At 41.2% G+C, this 19,388-nt stretch overlaps 1 protein-coding gene across 4 annotated transcripts in view; it reads right to left on the bottom strand.

Annotated features, from left to right (window-relative positions):
* Positions 1-19,388, bottom strand: part of SPECC1L (sperm antigen with calponin homology and coiled-coil domains 1 like) — a 145,313-nt gene that overhangs the window by 46,829 nt on the left and 79,096 nt on the right. For all 4 annotated transcript variants that reach the window (XM_055375170.1, XM_055375172.2, XM_055375171.2 and 1 more), the window contains exons 11-13: positions 7,998-8,081; positions 5,724-5,880; positions 2,040-2,142 (exon numbers count right to left, since the gene is read on the bottom strand). In XM_055375170.1, coding sequence (XP_055231145.1) covers positions 2,040-2,142; positions 5,724-5,880; positions 7,998-8,081 — 344 coding nt within the window. The remainder of the gene's footprint in view (positions 1-2,039; positions 2,143-5,723; positions 5,881-7,997; positions 8,082-19,388) is intronic.

Genomic DNA, 19,388 nt, shown 5'->3' with positions numbered 1-19,388 from the left:
ACTACAGGCACGAGCCACCACATCTGGCCAATTTCAGTCTTTTTAAATTTAATGAGACTAGTTTTATGACCTAACATATGGCCTAACCTGCAATCTTCCATGTGCACCTGAGAGAAGAATGTGTATTCTGCTATTATTGGGTGCAGTGTTGTATAATGTCTTTAGGTCTGGTTGGTATACAGTACTATTCAAGTCTTCTATTCCCTTGCTGGTTTTCTATCTGGTCTTATCTCAATCTTTCTTTTTTTTCTTTTTGCAGTGGAGTTTTATTATCGTGGTAAATATACATAAAAAATCATTTTAACCATCTTTAATTATACGGTTCAGTGGCATTAAGTATATTCATATGATTGTGCTACCATCACCACCATCCATCTCCAGTACTTTTTTCATTTTGTAAAACTAAACTGTGTACCCACCCCCTTTCTTTTTTCCCTCCCCCAGCCCCTGGCAACCATCATTCTACTTTTTGTCTCTATAAATATTACTAACTCTAGGTATTCCATATAATTAGAATCATGTAGTATTAGCCCTTTTGTATATGGCTTGTTTCATTTAGCACAATGTCTTCAGTGTGCATCGTGTTGTAGCATGTGTAAGAATTTCCTTCCTTTTTAAGGAAGAATGGTATTCCATTGTATTATATACCACAGGTTGTTTATCCATTCTTCTATCGACAGACACTTGGGTTGCTTCCACTTTTTGGCTACTGTGAATAACACTGCCACAAAAATGGGTGTGCCTAAAATATTTCTCCAAGTCTCTGCTTTCCTAGAAGTGGAATTTTCCAGAAGTGGAACTGCCAGATCATATGGTAATTCTGTTTACTTTTTTGAGGAACTGCCATACTATTTTCCACAGCAGTTACAACATTTTATAGGTCCCCTCCAACAAAACATAAGCCTACCCATTTCTCCACATCTTTGCCAACACTACTTATCTCCTTTGTTAGCCAGTGGAAGCTGGCATGGAGATTCTTTTTTTAAATTATTTTCTCTTCTCTTTTTTACTTGCCACTGGCTTGAAGCTGAGACATGGAGAGTCTTAGTAAATCCTCAATGATTATCATGACTTTTCCGTATGTCCACTGCAATATGCTTGGCTCTTTAATCTTAAATGAGTTGAGGATCATCACTTAAAGTCATGTACAAATTCATCCAAAAGTGACCTGTTAATGGCAGATCTTCTTTTCCTCTACTAATGTTATTACCTCTTTTGCATGAAATTTGTATGCAAATGTTGTAGCTACACCTTTTATGCCATTTTGGTGAGATGAAGTCTAATGTGAAGAGATCAGGAACATAGAACTCCATTCCCTTTTTGTGTTGTACTTCTGTGCATTTGTGCCAAAGCGTGAAATGCAATCAAGAGTACCAGCTGCAAGCTGGGGAGAATCTCTGTAACTAATACTGTATGTGAGGACACTAGAAATCAAAATTGTATTTTTTAGCAGAATGGATGAATTCTACAGGTTTCCCTTTTGTATGGAGAATTAGAGTCCGCTCTCCAAAGTTATATTTAACGTAACTTAAAAAAAGCATTTAACCTGGACTTAAGTAAGAAAGTGCTACAACAGATGAGTAATATTGGAAATATTGGGTACTGTGGAAAGGTAACAAACTTATTTCACCCAAGTGATAGTCAAGTTATGGCTGGACTTTGAGAATGTGTTCCTAACATTTTGTATAGGATTCATCATTTCTTCTTTTATCAGCTCACAGCAGCCTCTGCCTCCCAGGCTCAAGTGATCCTCCCACCTCAGCCTCTCAAGTAGCTGGGACTCCAGGCACACACCACCATGCCAGCTTATTATTATTTTTATTTTTGTAGAGACAGGGTTTTGCCATGTTGCCCAGGCTTGAACTCCTGGGCACAAGTGATCCATCCGCCTCAGCCTCCCAATGTGTTAGGATTATAGGTGTGATCCACCATGCCAGGTCAGGACTTATCATTTCTAATGTGTGACACGTAGTAAGCTACGACACTCCAGCAGTTGGTTTGCCAATTACTCACATGGGACAAAAGAATCATATGATTACCTGATAGCCTTCTGTTTTCTTCTGACACCACTTCAGCAAGGCGTTCCTCTTTGATCCTCCATATTCTCTGGCCAATGCTGAGAGAGGGTCTTTCCTTTCTTCTCTGAAAACAAGTAACCCAAAGTTGAAATATTTTTTGTTTGGGCACCAGAATAAGAGAAAAGTATTAAAGTTTGCATTTTTAAACAGGGGAAATGCACATGGTAAGGCAATACAAAGGCAAGACATAGTTTTTCATACATTTGATTTTTAGTTTATGGCCCCATAGATGCACTGTTGTCAGAATTCTTTGCTAACTGAAGAAAGGGACTCTATAAAAATCACCCACATGGAAAGTGGCAAAGACAGTACAAAGTGCATTTAAAATTAAAATGTGCCGGGCGCTGTGGCTCACGCCTGTAATCCCAACACTTCGGGAGCCTGAGGCAGAGAGATCACCTGAAGTCAGGAGTTTGAGATCAGCCTGGCCAACATGGTGACACCTCATCACTAATAAAAATATAAAAATTAGCTGGGCATGGTGGCGGGTGTCTGTAATCCCAGCTACTTGGGAGGCTGAGGCAGGAGAATCATTTGAACCCTAGAGATGGAGGTTGCAGTGAGCTGAGATTACGCCATTGCACTCCAGCCTGGGCAACAAGAGTCGCACTGTCTCAAATAATAATAATAAAATAAAATAACCGTTTATGTCCTTTACCATCTCATCATTTTAAAAAATTACTTATTGTAAAATATACAGGGTAAGGTTATGCAAGGTGCAGGATTCTAAGGCATAATAGTTCTTGCCTTTAAGAAGTCTACAATGGGGGGAAGCAGACAAAAGATGGCAATAAACAAGAACAATATTTGTAACTTCCATGAAATGTCTCAGATGTATTTAGTTCTATGTTGTACACTGTTTTTTGACTTTAGGCAGTTAGAATTTTGCCTTGCTCAAAAATGGAATTTCTCTGTAAGCTCACTTATTCAACATCTCCTTATGGAGCACCATCGTGCCAGGCAATGTGCAGGCAGTAGGCAATTGAAGGTGAACAACACAGGGCCCCTATCCCAAGGAACTTCAGAGTTTACTATATGATAGTAAGTAAAACCACTGTAGAAGTTTGGGGGGGTTAAAATTCCGTGGCTATACATATGATTCATTTTTTAAAAATTCTATGTAGGGTACTTTATGGCATTGTCAACTGCCTTGTAGTCAAAATAAATATCCTGCCTTAGGCCAGACCTTTAATCAAAAAAGGTTTTGCAATCACCCCTGGTGAAGGGGCAGGGAAGACTTCCAATTCTACTCATTCTGCACCGTATCTTCCCTTTTGGTCACACTCTGGAAGTGGAACAGAACACCAAGGAATACCCAGATAAAGGGAGTGCTGTGTAATGTAACCGGCAGCTTGACTAGTAGCCTGTGCTTAAAATACTGGCCTATTTTTCAGTGATTATAGCAAAGTGGAGACTCTAGTCCCATGTTCTGTGAACTTAGCAGCCCAATAAATATCCTAAAGGTTCGTATGTTACAAGCAGCTTAGTATTCCTCAGTATATTTATTCTGTTAGTATTGACCCTCCAAAGTGCGCTACGAAATCAAAGAGGACACATTTACAACAGAAGCTTTTCTAATTGAGAGGAGCCTTGAAATAGTACCAATTTTTATTGCTCTAAGAACCAAAAGGAAAAATACTACTTTTCTATGTGCAGTTAGACTGCCTCCTTGAAGGAAATATACATTTTTGCCTGTAACATTCCTGCTTTGCTTTAAATAAAGCAGGGACGTCCAATCTTTTGGCTTCCCTGGGCCACAATGGAAGTAGAAGAATTGTCTTGGGCCACACATAAAGTACACTGACATGAACAATAGCGGATGAGCTAAAAAAAAATTGCAAAAAAAAAAAATCTCATAATATTTTAAGAAAGTTTACAAATTTGTGTTGGGCCGCATTCAAAGCTGTCCTGGGCTGTGGGTTGGAGAAGCTTGCTTTAAAGGATTCCAAGAAGTTTGTTATACTATCACTAAACCACAGGGAAAGAGAAAGACACAGTTATGTGAATGGATGCAAAAAGGCACATCAAAAACAAAAAACAAACAAAAACTTGTCACGGCTCAACATAAAAGTCACTTTTTTTAAGACAGAGTCTCACTCTGAAGCCCAGGCTGGAGTGCAGTCGCACGATCTCGCTCACTGCATACTCTGGCTCCCAGGTTCAAGCGATTCTAGTGCCTCAGCCTCCCACGTAGCTGGGACTGCAGGTGTGCAAAACCAGATCAGGCTAATTTTTGTATTTTTAGTACAGATGGGGTTTCACCATGTTGGCCAGGCTGATCTCGAACTGCTGACCTCAAGTGATCTGCCCACCTCGGCCTCCCAGAGTGCTGGGATTACAGGTGTGAGCCACCACACCCGGCTGCTTCCTTTAATTATTTTTAATGCTTGCCAACAATTTTCTTCATCCCTATAAACAACGTATGCTAAATTTCTGACATCTGTTTTTCCCCCAAGTTCTTAATACCTCTTAGTCCTAAGAGAACTATGAATAAAATATAAACTTAGATTTTCATGTACTTTTTATCAATTATTAATGTAGCACCACGTTCCCAGACTCCCAGTGTAAACAAACACAGCCATCTTTGATATCATCCATTCTTGCATTCCTTTTATAAAGATCTGTTACTGAAATCACCTTTCTTTATGAAAAATCTGGGTCCAACCCTCTCTTCACCTCTTTTCCACTGTTATCACACTGATCCAGACATGATAATTTATTTACACCACTTTATAGCTTCTACTACATCAAAGTGACTCAATTTGACTTTAAAGAAGTTCCAGGCCGGGCGCGGTGGCTCACACCTGTAATCCCAGCACTTTGGGAGGCCGAGGTGGGCGGATCACGAGGTCAGGAGATCGAGACCACCCTGGCTAACACGGTGAAACCCCATCTCTACTAAAAACACAAAAAATTATCTGGGCGAGATGGCAGGCGCCTGTAGTCCCAGCTACTCGGGAGGCTGAGGCAAGAGAATGGCATGAACCCCGGGGGGCGGAGCCTGCAGTGAGCCGAGATCACGCCACTGCACTCCAACCTGGGCGACAGCGAGGCTCCATCTCAAAAAAAAAAAAAAGAAAAGTTCCATCACTTTGCCATCCCCTGCCTAGTCAATCTTTTCTTCTACTGTTCCTTGATATGGTAGGTACACTTTCTTCTGGCCTTCTGTATCAGTCTACTGAATCTATAGAACCACCTACCTACAGCATCCCCCTCCATACTCCTCACTTACTAATCCCTTTGGTGCATCCCCTCAAGTTACTGACCTTGCCAATCATGCCCCCCACCCTCCCTGTCTACAACCTTTGAGGCCCCACTCAAATTCTAACCTTCTGGGATGCCTTCCCTAACACTCTACCCATTCCTCGGTATTTAAATTTCATAATACTTCCTTTTGCATGCAACCATTCTCTAAAAAAAAAAAAAAAAAAGATACAGCTGCTTGAGGAAAGGAACTATCATTTTTACTTTGTCAGTGTCTTCTATACCATTTACCCAATTCTGGATATAAGAAAGATTAGCAAACAACACACAGAAAAAGAAAAATCACAGTGCTCAAATGCCATCATTTTACAACTTGATCATTTACTGTCAAAAGGCCAGGAAAGGTACACACGAAATACATGAATATTAACTGTTCTCTACCTTATTCGGCTTCGGGTGGTGGGAGTCACAGATGCCGTTGGAGAAGAGGACAGGGAAAGCTGTGGAGACGTGGTTCCCATAGCCATCAGAGAGGCTGGCGACGCTCCCTCCTGTGCAGAAATGTCCCGTTTCATTTCTTCACTACTTCGTCGAGACACTGTGAGAAATAGTCATTATGCACTCTATAGCAAAAACATTTTAGACTGAGTTCTTGAGATTTTTTTTTCTGAAGATTCCAAAAACAACAGATATTACCATACAGGAGGAAAAACTAATATTGATAACTGGAAAGTATTTCTTATTTTTCTATTAAAAAAACTGTGAGGCCAGGTGCAGTGGCTCACGCCTATAATCCCAGAACTTTGGGAGGCCGAGGCAGGCAGACCACTTGAGGTCAGGAGTTCCAGACCAGCCTGGCCAACATGGTGAAATCCTGTCTCTACTAAAAATACAAAAATTAGCCAGGCATGGTGGTGCATGCCTGTAATCCCAGCTACATGGAAGGCTGGGGCAGGAGAATTGCTTAAACCCGGGTGGTGGAGGTTGCAGTAAGCCAAGACTGCGCCACTCTGCACTCCAGCCTGGGCGACAGAGAGAGACTCCATCTCAAAAACAAAAAACAAACAAACAAAAAAACTGTGAAAAGGCATAGTTGAAATATGCACTGAACTCCATATTCCTTATAGACAAGGAGTGTGCCTTATCCATCTCTATAACCCTCACAGTACCTACCAAGCACATAGTGAGTACTACATAAACATCTGTTTAATTACAAATACAACTAAAAACCAAAGGCTAATTATAATCAGACTTGTAACTACTCAGCTCTGCCCAACACACACAATTCAAATCAATACAACCCTTCTAAATTCAGCCAAAAACACTGTTAAAGGGACAGAAAGGAAAGACATGCTTTATTACAGGGCTACATGTAATGCTAGCTCAGGGCACTTTTTTTTTTTTTTTTTTGAGAGGGAGTCTCATTCTGTCACCGAGGCTGGAGTGCAGTGGCGCATCTCAGCTTACTGCAACTTCTGCCTCCTGGGTTCAAGTGATTCTCCTGCCTCAGCCTCCTGACTAGCTGGGATTACAGGCGCCTGCCACCATGCCAGGCTTATTTTTGTATTTTCAGTAGAGACAGGGTTTTGCCATGTTGGCCAGGCTGGTCTCGAACTCCTGACCTCAGGTGATCCGCCCACCTAGGCATCCCAAAGTGCTGGGATTACAGGCATGAGCCACCGCAACTGGCCTCAGGGCACATTTTAAAAAACTAAATCAATAAGACAGAAAACCAAAACGTATCAAGTCAACTGTTGGGAAATAGCAACAATCTTTTGCAAAAGTCCTGTTCTGAAGTCTGGCATAGTAAGCCACTGTACTACCTCATTAGAATTACAAAATGTTCTGAGAACTGTTCAGTGGGAGTAGGCACTTTAGCCACTGGTACCAGATCCACAACAGCAGCTTTCTAAAGGCAGCACTGAGTATTGCCAGGTGCTCAGAACGCAGGGCTGAGCACAGTGACAAGTCACATAGTCGACAAAGCTCCTGACCTCAGATTCTTTCTCACCTCAGAAGAAGGTAGATCTGCAGGCGCCATTAACTCTATCATTCCTGGGCTGATTTAATGCAATCCATGTTACATGTCAGTAATTGTTTTCCCCTGATTACTAAAAACTGCCGCCCCCACTCCCACCCCCACCGCCCACTTTACTGGCTAAAATTTTCTCAATGATTTTAGGATAACCACAAGCAGAATGTAACTCTGCATTAGTAAAGCAACGCCCTTAAAGATCCAGAGGGCACAAATATTTTCTCCTGTTATATGATCTTTAAATGACATGCTTATATATTTCTAGCATAATTTTATAATTATGTTTTTTTCGTTCAATGTCAATTCTTTATAGTCCTTAAATCAGTAGTTTCTTTTAAGTGGTGTGCTAGGAAACTGGATGAGAAAACCTCTCAGAACTTTATACAAAATACAGGAAACAGACTGAGAAAGAATCTGAAGCACACACACACAGAAAAAGGCTTTGGGATGGTAATTTTAGCTGAGCACAGGACTTCCAATTGATTTAAAGCCCAGCTAGGCCAGGCACAGTGGCTCACACCTGTAATCCCAGCACTTTGGAAGGCCAAGGTGAGAGGACAGCTTGAGGCCAGTGAGAGCATAGCTTGAGGCCAGGAGTTTGAGATCAGCCTGGGCAACATAGTGAGATCCTGTCTCTAAAAAACAACAAATACAACAAAAATTCAGATGAAAGTCATCACCTGAGAGGGTCTTGGCACTTTCCATCGCAGGCACTCTCGGCAGGGAAGCAGGCCGGCTGGCTGAAGATGTTCTTAACAGATGCTCTGTACAAAGTAGAAAGAATCCCAATAAAGAAATCTGATGCTGAACTTTAAAGTAATAAAGGTACAAAGAAGGTGAGTTTTACTCCTTTCAGCCTTGAAGCTCATCCTTCTTCCCAATCCAGGGAACTTCAACGATTTCCCATAGTCTGTTTATCCAAAACAACTCACGTATACACAGAACACAGTAGAACATTCCATTCAATGTTTTATCTCTAGGAATGAGACGCCCCACACAGACGAATACTTCTGAATCCTGGGCTGCCACTTACCTGTTTGATGCAATTCCACCAAAATTCAAAGATCCTCTACTGCAACTAGGTCTACGCTACAAACTAAATGAAAGCTTTGCCTTCATGTGCCTACAGTTAGTGTGGAAGCTACACATATTAATATATACAACCACAGACAAGTCAGGATGGGATAATTAGAGTAACAGAATGACAAAAGTATTATCAAACCACAGAGAAGACATTCTCTTTGATTTCTGGCAGCAGGGTAGGCTTCGAAAAAACCAATGACATTAAGCTGGGCCTTACTGAAAAGAGGTGGGGAACTAGATTTTAGCCAACAACAGTCAGAGAAAGGTACAAACACATTCAAGTTAGAGAATAATAAAGGCTAAGTATGGCTAAAACATGGGGTATGTGGAAAACAAATAGGACAGCAGGGAAAGGGGCTTTAAAGGAGGATGAGGCTGATTAAGGAAAACCTTCATTACCTGGCATGTGGACTTTAGTCTGAGGGCAACAAGGAAGCATCAAACATTTTTGAGCCTTCAGGGAAGGACACAATCAGATATTGCTTCGACCATCTCCATTTGCAGCCTCACCTTGTTCTACTCCTCCCTTGTTCTCTAAACACAAGCTGTCTTGGGAGTTCCTTTAGTTCCTTGGGCATTGGCACCAGCTGTCCCCTCACCTCCTCCTCTATTCCCTCCTAATCCTGGCTAACCTGATCACCCTTCAGGTCTCAGTTGAACATCACTTCCCCAGGACCTGCTTCCCCGCCAGCCCCCACCAAACACAGACCGGAGTTGTCCTGCTGACTCTCTTCCTGCACACTTCTTACCTAGGGCTACAGCCCGACAAGACTCTTCAGACCAGGACACAGAGAGGCAGTCACAAGAACAACCAGAATTGTTCTTTCTGGTCAGGGGCTGGTGTGTGACTGGGCCAAGAAAAACACCAAACCTTGTATGTAATGAAGACTCTCAGCCAAGAATGTCCACCAATCCTTTTTAAGAACTGACAATTTAAACATGATCCCTCCTAAAAATATAATGATGTCAAAAGTAATGGCATATCATGCTATCTCTTAAGGATAACATATATTCTGCACTCCAAAATTTCTTTTCTTTTCTCTTCTTTTTTCTTCTTTTTCCTCCTCCTTCTCCTCCTTCCTCTTCCTCTTCTTCTTCTTTCTCTCTCTCTTGTTTTTTGTTTTTTTGGAGGGGGCAGGAGAGGGGGGAACAGGATTTCTCTCTATTGTCCAGGCTGAAGTGCAGTGGTGCAATCTTGGCTCGCTGCAACCTCTGCCTCCCAGGCTCAAGTGATCCTCCTGCCTCAGCCTCCCAAGTACCTGGGACTACAGGTGTGAGCCACCACACCTGACTAATTTTTGTATTTTTTGTAGAGACGAGGTTTCACCATGTTGCCCAGGCTGGTCTCAAACTCTTGAGCCTCCTGGGTTCAAGCGATTCTCCCGCCTCAGCCTCCTGAGTAGCTGGGATTACAGGTGCCTGCCACCACACCAGGCTTGTTTCTGTATTTTCAGTAGAGACAGGGTTTTGCCATGTTGGCCAAAGTGCTGGGATTACAGGAGTGAGCCATTTCACCCAGCCTCTTTTTATTTTTTATTTATTTATTTATTTCTAAGACAGGACCTTGCTCTGTTGCCCAGGCTAGAGTGCAGTGGCGTGATCTTGGCTCACTGCCACCTTGACTTCTCAGGCTCAAGTGATCCTCCACCTCAGCCTCTTGAAGGGCTGGGACTATAGGTATGCACCATCACTTCTGGCTAATTTTTTGCAGAGATGAGGTCTCACTATCTTGCCCAGGCTAATCTTGAACTCCTAAGCTAAAGCAATCCTCCCATCTTGGCCTCCCAAAGTGCTGGGATTACAGGCATGAGCCACCAAGTCCGGCTAAAATTTATTTTCTAAGGGTATGAGGAACATTTGGTTATAATTATTTGCTACTTTGGAGGCCTAGGGGAGTGGAAGGATGAGCTTAATAAAGATGGGATGTATATAGCTTAAGAGTCCCTACAGTGTTCTTATCTTGAACAAATATCATCTCTGTGTAAACAATCCATAAGCAAGCATCACAGAATTCTGAACTCTGTTGGCAGTTGGCATTTACCCGTAAAGGAAGAGTATATTATGCCCAAAATCTGACAGACAAAACAAAGGCAAAAGAACATGGAAATAGTAGGAAACAAAAATCAATGTTTTTCATTTAATCAAATTTTCCATTCTATAATTTTGACACCGTGGTTATTTCCCTAAAAAATTTTAGTCTCCCAAAGAAGAACACAGCAAGCTAAGAAAGTGAAAACGAAGGTTGAAAAGACAAATAAATCAAAATAAGGTGCTTGCTATGGACACAGGCATAAGCCCTGGTCATTCCCTACAAGAAAACTGTCTAAGTTATCTTAATTTTCTCTTTTACAATACACATTATAAGCACAATTGCAAAAAAAAAAAAGTTCATGAAATGTATTGCTGATACATGTGCCCAATGCTGGCTGAGTCTGTTTCTTACTGCATGGTTAAGGATCCAAGTCTGCCTCAATCTGACAGACTGTCCCTGTCACAGCCTCACACTTACTTTCTGAAAATACACAAAAACGCACTGAGAACCCAAATAGGGTATTGTTTTAAAAATTATTTGTGTTAAATTTTAACAGCCACAATCCAGGCTGCTGCCATTTCATGAAGTATTTCCACTGTGAGAATCAAATCTGCCCAGAGGCACTTGTCACAGTAAGAACACAGGTCCATTTACTACTCTACTAAGTAGGCTGGCTTAAATGTTCATGTCAAACTGTTGGTTTGTCCCTCTTCAGGAAATAAGATTAGTGTATTACAATTGAGTGTAGCAGGCAGGAGATATTATGTTTACAGTAACAGATTCTATTCTATTGCCATGTAAAGCTATTCTTGTCTTAATCCATTCACTAAACAAAAATCATTTAGGTGTCCACTACTTGCCAGGCACTTGGCTTGGTGCAAAGGTCAGAGAAAAAAAGAAAGGAGACAGGAAACTTGCTCTCATGGAACTTGGGGTCTAGAGTAGAAGCAAGCATTCAAAAAGTCATTACGAGTGAGGGATGCTAAGAAAAAACAAGTACCAGGGGTTCTGGGAACACAGCAGGCAATGTGACCTGGTCTTGAGGGGAGAACAGGAAAGGCCTCCTCAGGAAATGACAGCAAAGTTGAGATTAGAAGGATAATTAATAGTCTTTATGCAGGCAAAGGAGAGCTTAGAAGAAAAAGAGTGTTCCCAACTGAGTGCTTAGTATACCCCCAAAGAAATCTAGGACACTGTGGTGATGTTCAGTGGGAGGGGAAGAGCAGAGTGAGGTAAGCCTTCAAAGGTAGGCCAGGGGGGCCAGCTCAGGCAAGCGAGAGTCACGCAGGCAAACTCCAGGGTAAGGCGTTTGGACTTTATCTAGTTGGCAAAGGGGAGCCAATGGAGGTTTTATCACGTTAGCATTCTTCTGGCTGCAGCAGATTGGAGAGGGGTAATGGTTTATACAGGACAATGAGTTAGAGTGTGCAGGTAAGAGATGATGGTGACTTGGACTTGGGTGGTACCAGTGAGTATGTGAGGTACACAGATTCAAGGGCTCTTTGATGCAGCAGAATCAACAGACTTGCCGACAGATGGATATGAAGGTAAAAAGGAAGGAGGTACCACATACAGAGGTAAGAAAGGTGAGGAGGATTATGGAAGGAAGAGACGTGAACACATTTAATTTGAGAACCCTTTGAGATGCCCAGGGAAAGATGTGGACCAGGCAATGAGAGAGAGAGTGCAGAAGAAAAGTCTGATGTGAATATTTTGTTTCGAAACTGTAAGCACACAGGTGATGGCGTGGGAGTGCACTTGGTGACATGGAGGTTGCTGGTAATCTTGGTCAGAGCAATTAATACACTGGTGGGGACAAAAGTAACATTAGAATGTGCTGAGAAGGGAGTGGGAGATAGGAAAGATGTGGAGAGAAATTGAGCAAGAGTAAGGAAGAAAGTATAGTAGCTGGTGGGCAACAGAGGGAGGATTTTTTTTTTTCTTAACAAAGGAAAGATGTATTTTTAAATGACAGAAAGGAGCTAGCCGGTAAAGAGGGTAAAGTTGAAGATACAGGAGAAGGAAATAAACCATCAAGAGCATAAGGTTAACAGCATCTGACAAAGTCCAAGAGGAGGAGATCCAGGGGTCAGATAAGCGGATAAACGTAAACAGAGATACATTCTGATTACTTCAGACAGATACATAACATGGGCATGCTAGGTCTGCTAGTTAACTCTAATTGTAGAAATAAATAGTTACAGGTAGTTTTCCCTTTATTGTTTCCCAAATCAAATTTATAGGTAAATAGATTTTAAAATAGAAGCTTTGGTGATTGAGGCCAAGTGGGGCAGCTAAAATTTGGTCGAAAACCCAGTCTTACTGTCTTGAAGAACTAGACGACATATCCTGGGACAACCATAGCAGTTGGAAAGTGAGGCTGTGGGGAAAATACCAGAAAGGGAGAGTCACGAAAACAGAGCCAACAGTTTGTATATAAACTCTGTCCAAATCCTTCATTGACTTCTGAAGTCCACAAGTACTCATGCTCCAAAGAGCTGAATTATGGACAAAATAATTGAACAGGTATTTCAGTTGCAGGTAGGGTTTGGAGTCTGAGGTGAGCCAAGTTAACTGCTTGCTAAAACAAAAACCGATATTCTGCAGAGGAATATAATAGAATCAAGTCTCTCAGCCAGGCGCAATGGTTCTCACCTGTAATCCCAATAGTCTAGGAAGCTGACGCAGGAGGAGGAGCATGAGCCCAGGAGTTTAAGACCAGCCTGGGCAACACAGCAAGACCCCACCTCTACAAAAACATTAGCCGGACATGGTGGTGCACACCTGTAGCCCTAGCTACTTGGGGGACTGATGTGGGAGGACAGCTTGAGCCCAGGAAGTCGAGACTGCAGTGAGTGAGGATCACACCACTGCACTCCAACCTGGGTGAGAGAGTGAGACTCTGCCTCAAAAAAAAAAAAATCAAAAAAAACAAAACACCTCTACAATATGTGATCCTTACACCCAAGACACAACTCAAAATTACTAGATGTACAAAGAAAAAAGAAAGTGAGCCATACTCAAAAGAAATGGAAACCTACCTGAAGATGGCCTATGTCCTAGAAATGGCAGAAAAGAACTTAAAAGCAGCTATTACAAATGTGACCAGTATTATAAAGGAAAATATGCCCTCTGTGAATGAATAAATAGGAAAGCTCAGCTGAAAGCATTGTAAGAGGGTAAGACAGGCTCTCTGTCTGAGATGAAATGCAAAGGACAGCCTAAAACTGAAATTGGAGCAGGCATTAAGAAAAGCCCTCTGGAAAACTATTCCACACTCTAAACACAAAGTATTACTGGAGAAACTGGAAGCCTGTTCTGCCCTGAGGGTAATCACAGCAACAATAAACCTCAAACCCAGCCCAGCTCCTGAGCAGATTAACTCGAACTCCCACATTTAAAGACCTAAGTAGAAGAAAAAAGGTGTCCATTTCAAGGCATAAAATCAATCTACTATCCATGTAAGATGTCTAGCTTTCAATAAAGAATTGTAAAATATACAAAAAGCCAAGAAAAAGCCAACATACCCAGCTCACTACACCAGAACACAAAGTAATCAATAAAACCAAATGGTACGGATGTTGGAACTATCTATAAAGCATTTAAAATAACTATGATTAATATATCATTTTATATTTTTATAGAGATGAAGTCTCACTATGTTGCTCAGGCTAGTCTTAACTTCTTGGCTCAAGCAATCTTCTTGCCTTGGCCTCCCTGAGTGCTGGGATTACAGGTGTGAGCCAGTTTCCAGCCTCAGCCTTAAAAAGAAATTGTTTCATGCCACAAAATGGATGAACCTTGAAAACATGATATTAAGTGAAACAAGGTCTCTAAGGGAAAAGGCAGACAATATGCAAGATTGGCTAGGATTTCCTACTTGATTTTCTCTTACAGGTTCCATCTCTCTGCTGAAATTAGACAAATAAAACTGTGAAAACTGTATCTCTGATTTTCAACTGTGGGCAAATTTGCCCCCCAGGGGATTATTAGAGTATCACCCCCATTCCCCCAGTTGTGACAACCAAAAATTAGAGGCATTTTTGGTTGTCATAACTGGGGAGATGGGGGTGATACTGGGACTCTGGTGGGTAGAGAGCAGGGATACTGCTAAACTTCCTGTAATGCATAAAACAATCCCCCACAACAGTTATGTGGACGCCAATAAGGGCAAGGCTGACAAACCCTAACCTAAGGCAACCACTGAAAGAATTTAATGGATACAAATAATAAGTCAGTAGGAGAGATAAAACAAAGTAATAACAAATGGTCAATGGACCCAAGAGAAGGCAGAAAAAGGAAAAAGACGCAGAATAGATGGGTCAAATACAAAACACGACAAGGTGGTAGATTTTAATCTAACCATAATAATAATCATATTAAACGAGAATGGTCTAAATCCACCAATTAAAAGACAAAATGTCAGAAAGAATAAAAAAAAAATGAACTATATACTGTCTACAAGAAACTTACTTTAAATCTAAAGACATAGATAAATTAAAAGGATGGAAAAAGATATACCATGCAAGCACTGAACAGAAGGTTGGAGTAGGTACATCAATATCAGAAAAGAAAGACTTCAGAACAAGGGACATTATCAGAGATTTAAAAAATATAATAATAATAAAGGGGCTAGAAGACATAACACATTCTCAAATGGGTATGCATCTACCAACAGAACTTTAAGATACATGAGGTAAAACCTGATAGAACTAAAAGGAGAAATAGAAATCCACAACTAGACTTTCAGAGTTCAAGACTATTCTCTCAGTAATTCCTAGAAACGAGCAGACAGAAATGAGTAAATACAGAAGACCCAGACTTGAACAATACAACCAACTAGATCTAACTGATATTTATTTATAAAACACTGTGCCCAATAACAGCAAAATAAAAACATGCTGCCAAGTGAGAGAAGCCAGACTTAAAAAAAAAGCTGTATGCTGTATGATTTGATTTATATGATAGTCTAGAAAAGGTACAACTATAGGGATGAAAAACATATCAGTGGTTGCTAGGGAATGGGGTGTATGGTAGGGGTTGACTACAAAGGGGCAGCATGAAGGAATCTTGGGGGTGATGGAACTCTTGTGTACAGAACTGTGTAACTATGATGACAGACAAATGGCTATGTGTTTGTCAAAACCCACAAAACTGTATACCAGATAGTGTAAATTTTACTGTATGTAAATTAAAAAAAAAAACAGAACGGGGGGAGGGAGAGAAGGGGAGGAGAACAGAATGCAGACTATGACAAATTAATCTGACTGCATTACGAAACCATGACAGACCAACTGGAGTGAGTAGGGAAAAAGGAACTGGCTTAAGTAACTTTGTATATGTATAGTAAGGTTGAACAAATACATAAATATATTGTAGATAATGAGAGCCAAGTTTCTCACCCCCAAAAGAAAGAAGTTATAAGTAAGGGAAGGGAAAATTCTGGAATGAACCCGTTGGTGATGGCTTGGAGTCAGGTATGAGTATAAACTTACGGTTTTTGATAGACAGGCAGACAGACAGACAGATAAATAAGATAGGTAGATAGGTAGGTAGGTAGGTAGGTGGGTGGGTGGATAGGTAGACAGACAGACAGACAGACAGACAGATAGGATAGTGCATACACATGAGTTGGTACATATACATACAATTTCCCTAGTTCTATCCAGAGAGGGACTAAAGGCTGTGAAACCCCAGTAGCAATGAGCACATTTAGCACCTGGATCTTGGTTTCTTTTTTTTTTTTTTTTTTTTTGAGATGGAGTCTCACTCTGTTGCCAAGCTGGAGTGCAGTGGCACGATCCTGGCTCACTGCAACCTCTGCCTCCCAGGTTCAAGTAATTCTCGTGCCTCAGCCTCCTGAGTACCTGGGACTACAGGTGCACACCACCACGCTCAGCTAATTAATTTTTGTATTTTTAGTAGAGACAGGGTTTCACCATGTTTGCCAGGATGGTCTGGATCTCTTGACCTCCTGATCCGCCCACCTCGGCCTCCCAAAGTGCTGGGATTACAGGCATGAGCCACTGCGCCTGGCCTGGCTCTTGGTTTCTAAATACTATTCTCTAATAAAAGTAACCAGAACTCGGCCGGGTGCAGTGGCTCATGCCTGTAATCCCAGCACTATGGGAGGCCGACGTGGGTGAATCACAAGGTCATGAGATGGCCAACATGGTGAAACCCTGTCTCTACTAAAGATACAAAAAAATTAGCCAGGTGTGGTGGCATGCACCTGTAATCCCAGCTACTTGAAAGGCTGAGACATGAGAATCACTTGAACCCAGGGGGCGCAGGTTGCAGCGAGCCGAGATCACACCGTTGCACTCCAGCAACAGGGTGAGACTCTGTCTCAAAAAAAAAAAAAAAAAAAAAGAGTAACCAGAACTCCTTAAAGAAATGGTTGACTCCAGGGCTGGTGCAGGAAAAAAAACCAAGATGAGGCTGGAGCATCTTGTAGTGCCAGAAAGTACTTCAGGGGTGGAGGGAAGGTGCATTGAGAGAGCAAGGAGTCAATGTGAAAGATCTCTCAACAGCCACTGATGGAATAACCTGACAACAAAACAAATAAAAATGGTAGTAGATTATAATCCAAAGAACAAATATCCATGAGTCTATACTAATATAAATGAATGATGTCAATAGAATAATACATATAAATAATTCCTTACAGATGGAATAAGGAAATAGAAAACCACCACTGAAACACCACGGTAATAACTGTTGTGGGCAAAATGCATAAATGCATGCTGAAATCAGTGAGAGAAAGTTTAAGAAGGAACAAAACTGATATAGTCTAGGTGTCTGTCCCCTCCAAATCTCATGCTCAAATGTAAGCCCCAGTGTTGGAGGTGGGCCTGGTAGGAGGTACCCGGGTCATAGGAGCAGATCCCTCATGAATGGCTTGGTGCTGTCCTTGTGAGATCTGGTTGTTTAAAAGTGTGTGGCACCTCTCTCCTCTCTCTCATGCTCCCCCTTTCTTCATGTGACATTCCTGCTATTGATTTGCCTTCCACCATGACTGTAAGCTTCCTGAGGCCTCACCAGAAGCTGAGCGGATGCTGGCACCATGCCTCCTATACAGCCTGCATAACTGTAAGCCAATTAAACCTCTTTTCTTTATAAATTACCCAGCCTAATGTATTTCTTTATAGCAATCCAAGAATGGACTAACACAAAGATATTTACTAATTCCTAGCAGCCAATCACCTAACCAAGTGAACAAAGTTAATTTAACATCAGAAGTAACAAGACACATCAATCTCATGTACCCCTGATAAAATAACTTGAAAAGGACACATCACCTCTGCAGTATCCCTTCCATTAAAACATAAACTCAGGCTGGGCATGGTGGCTCACGCCTGTTATGCTAGCACTGTGGGAGGTCAAGGTGGGCAGATCACTTGAGGTCAGGAGTTCAAGACCAGCCTGGCCAATATGGTGAAACTCCATCTCTACCAAAAAATACAAAAAAATTAGCTGAGTGTGGTGGTATGCGCCTGTAATCCCAGCTACTCGGGAGGCTAAAGCATGAGAGTTGAACCCAGGAGGCGGAGGTTGCAGAGTGAGACCTTATCTCAAAAAACTCAAAAAACAAAACAAACAAACAAAAAACGAAAAAAACTCCATAAACTCAACTTAAATCAGAAGAAAATATCAGACAAGCCCAACTGAGAGACATTCTGCAAAATAACTGACAAGTATTCTTCAAAAGTGTTGAGGTCATGTGAGACAGGGGAAGAGTGAGAAGCAGCTGCAGACTGGTGGGGACTAAAGAGATAAGACAACTAAATGGAAAGTAGGAGCCTCAATTTGATTCTAGAATTAAAAAAGGACATTAGTGGAAAAACTGGTAAAATTCAAATAAATTCTGTAGGTTAGTTAATAATATTTTACTGCTATTAATTTCTTACTTTTTGTAACTGTTCTACAGTTACGTAGGATGTTCCTATAAGGGAACCTGGGGGAAGGGAACTCTAATATTTTTGTTAAGTCTAAACTTATTTCAAAAGGAAACACACAGAGAGACAGAACACCATAAATACTGATATGCATGCTGAAGGGTAGTGATTATAACTTACTTTGTGATAAAGCAAATATAAAAGAATGCCACAGAATCTAGGCTGTAAGTAAGTGGATAATTCACGGCACAACTTCTTGCAACTTTTCTGTATGTTTGAAAATTTTCATTATAATATGTTGGGGAGAAAATAAGAGCTGAGATTGATAAAAGTAAGTTCTGATTTTTATCAAGAACCACAGGGAAGAGGAAGAAGAAGGGGGAGTGACTAAATATCCAATTAGACTGTAAAGTGCAGGAGGGTAGGATTTCTATCTCATTTTATCCTGGGACTTTCATGGCCTAAGGCTAGATCTAAAGCTGAGGCAGAATCTGATTTAGAGTAAAAAAGAAAATTCTGTGAAAGTTTTTAAACAGAAGGTTTGGCTTTCCAGTAAAATCTCCTAACTTCATACAAATTTATGGTATGTACCCTTAACATAAATCATTTTTTTTCCAAAATACTCAGTTTATAAAAATCTCTGGCTTCAAGTAACACAATTTAGACAGGTAATAATGGTATGAAATTTCCTTACAGAACACAACTACACTTGGACTAACCAACTTCTTAAGACATCTATATGCCTGAGCTGAGAGACACGGTGATAGGGTCACACTGACACTGGGCAATCCCAGGCTTCTCAACCATTTACACCAGCCAGCTGAGGTTTATGCTTAACATTCTGGAGCTCGTCTGGTCACTGTGCACTTTCCAACTACCTGTATCCATGTACTTGGCAGCAGAATCTGTGCTTTTCAGCTTAGGGCATAAAGCTAATTCATATACTATCTACAAAGATTCACTAAGGTGGCACCAGTCATGACCCTAGCCATTTAATTCAACTGCTGGTAATACCAACAAAAGAGCATTTGATTAAGTGCACTTATAGTAAGATTTCT

Source organism: Gorilla gorilla, chromosome 23 (assembly GCF_029281585.2).
Source record: "Gorilla gorilla gorilla isolate KB3781 chromosome 23, NHGRI_mGorGor1-v2.1_pri, whole genome shotgun sequence".
Taxonomy (NCBI): domain Eukaryota; kingdom Metazoa; phylum Chordata; class Mammalia; order Primates; family Hominidae; genus Gorilla; species Gorilla gorilla.
The sequence above is the reverse complement of the archived record's forward strand: the minus strand, read 5'-3'. Positions and strand labels throughout refer to the sequence as shown.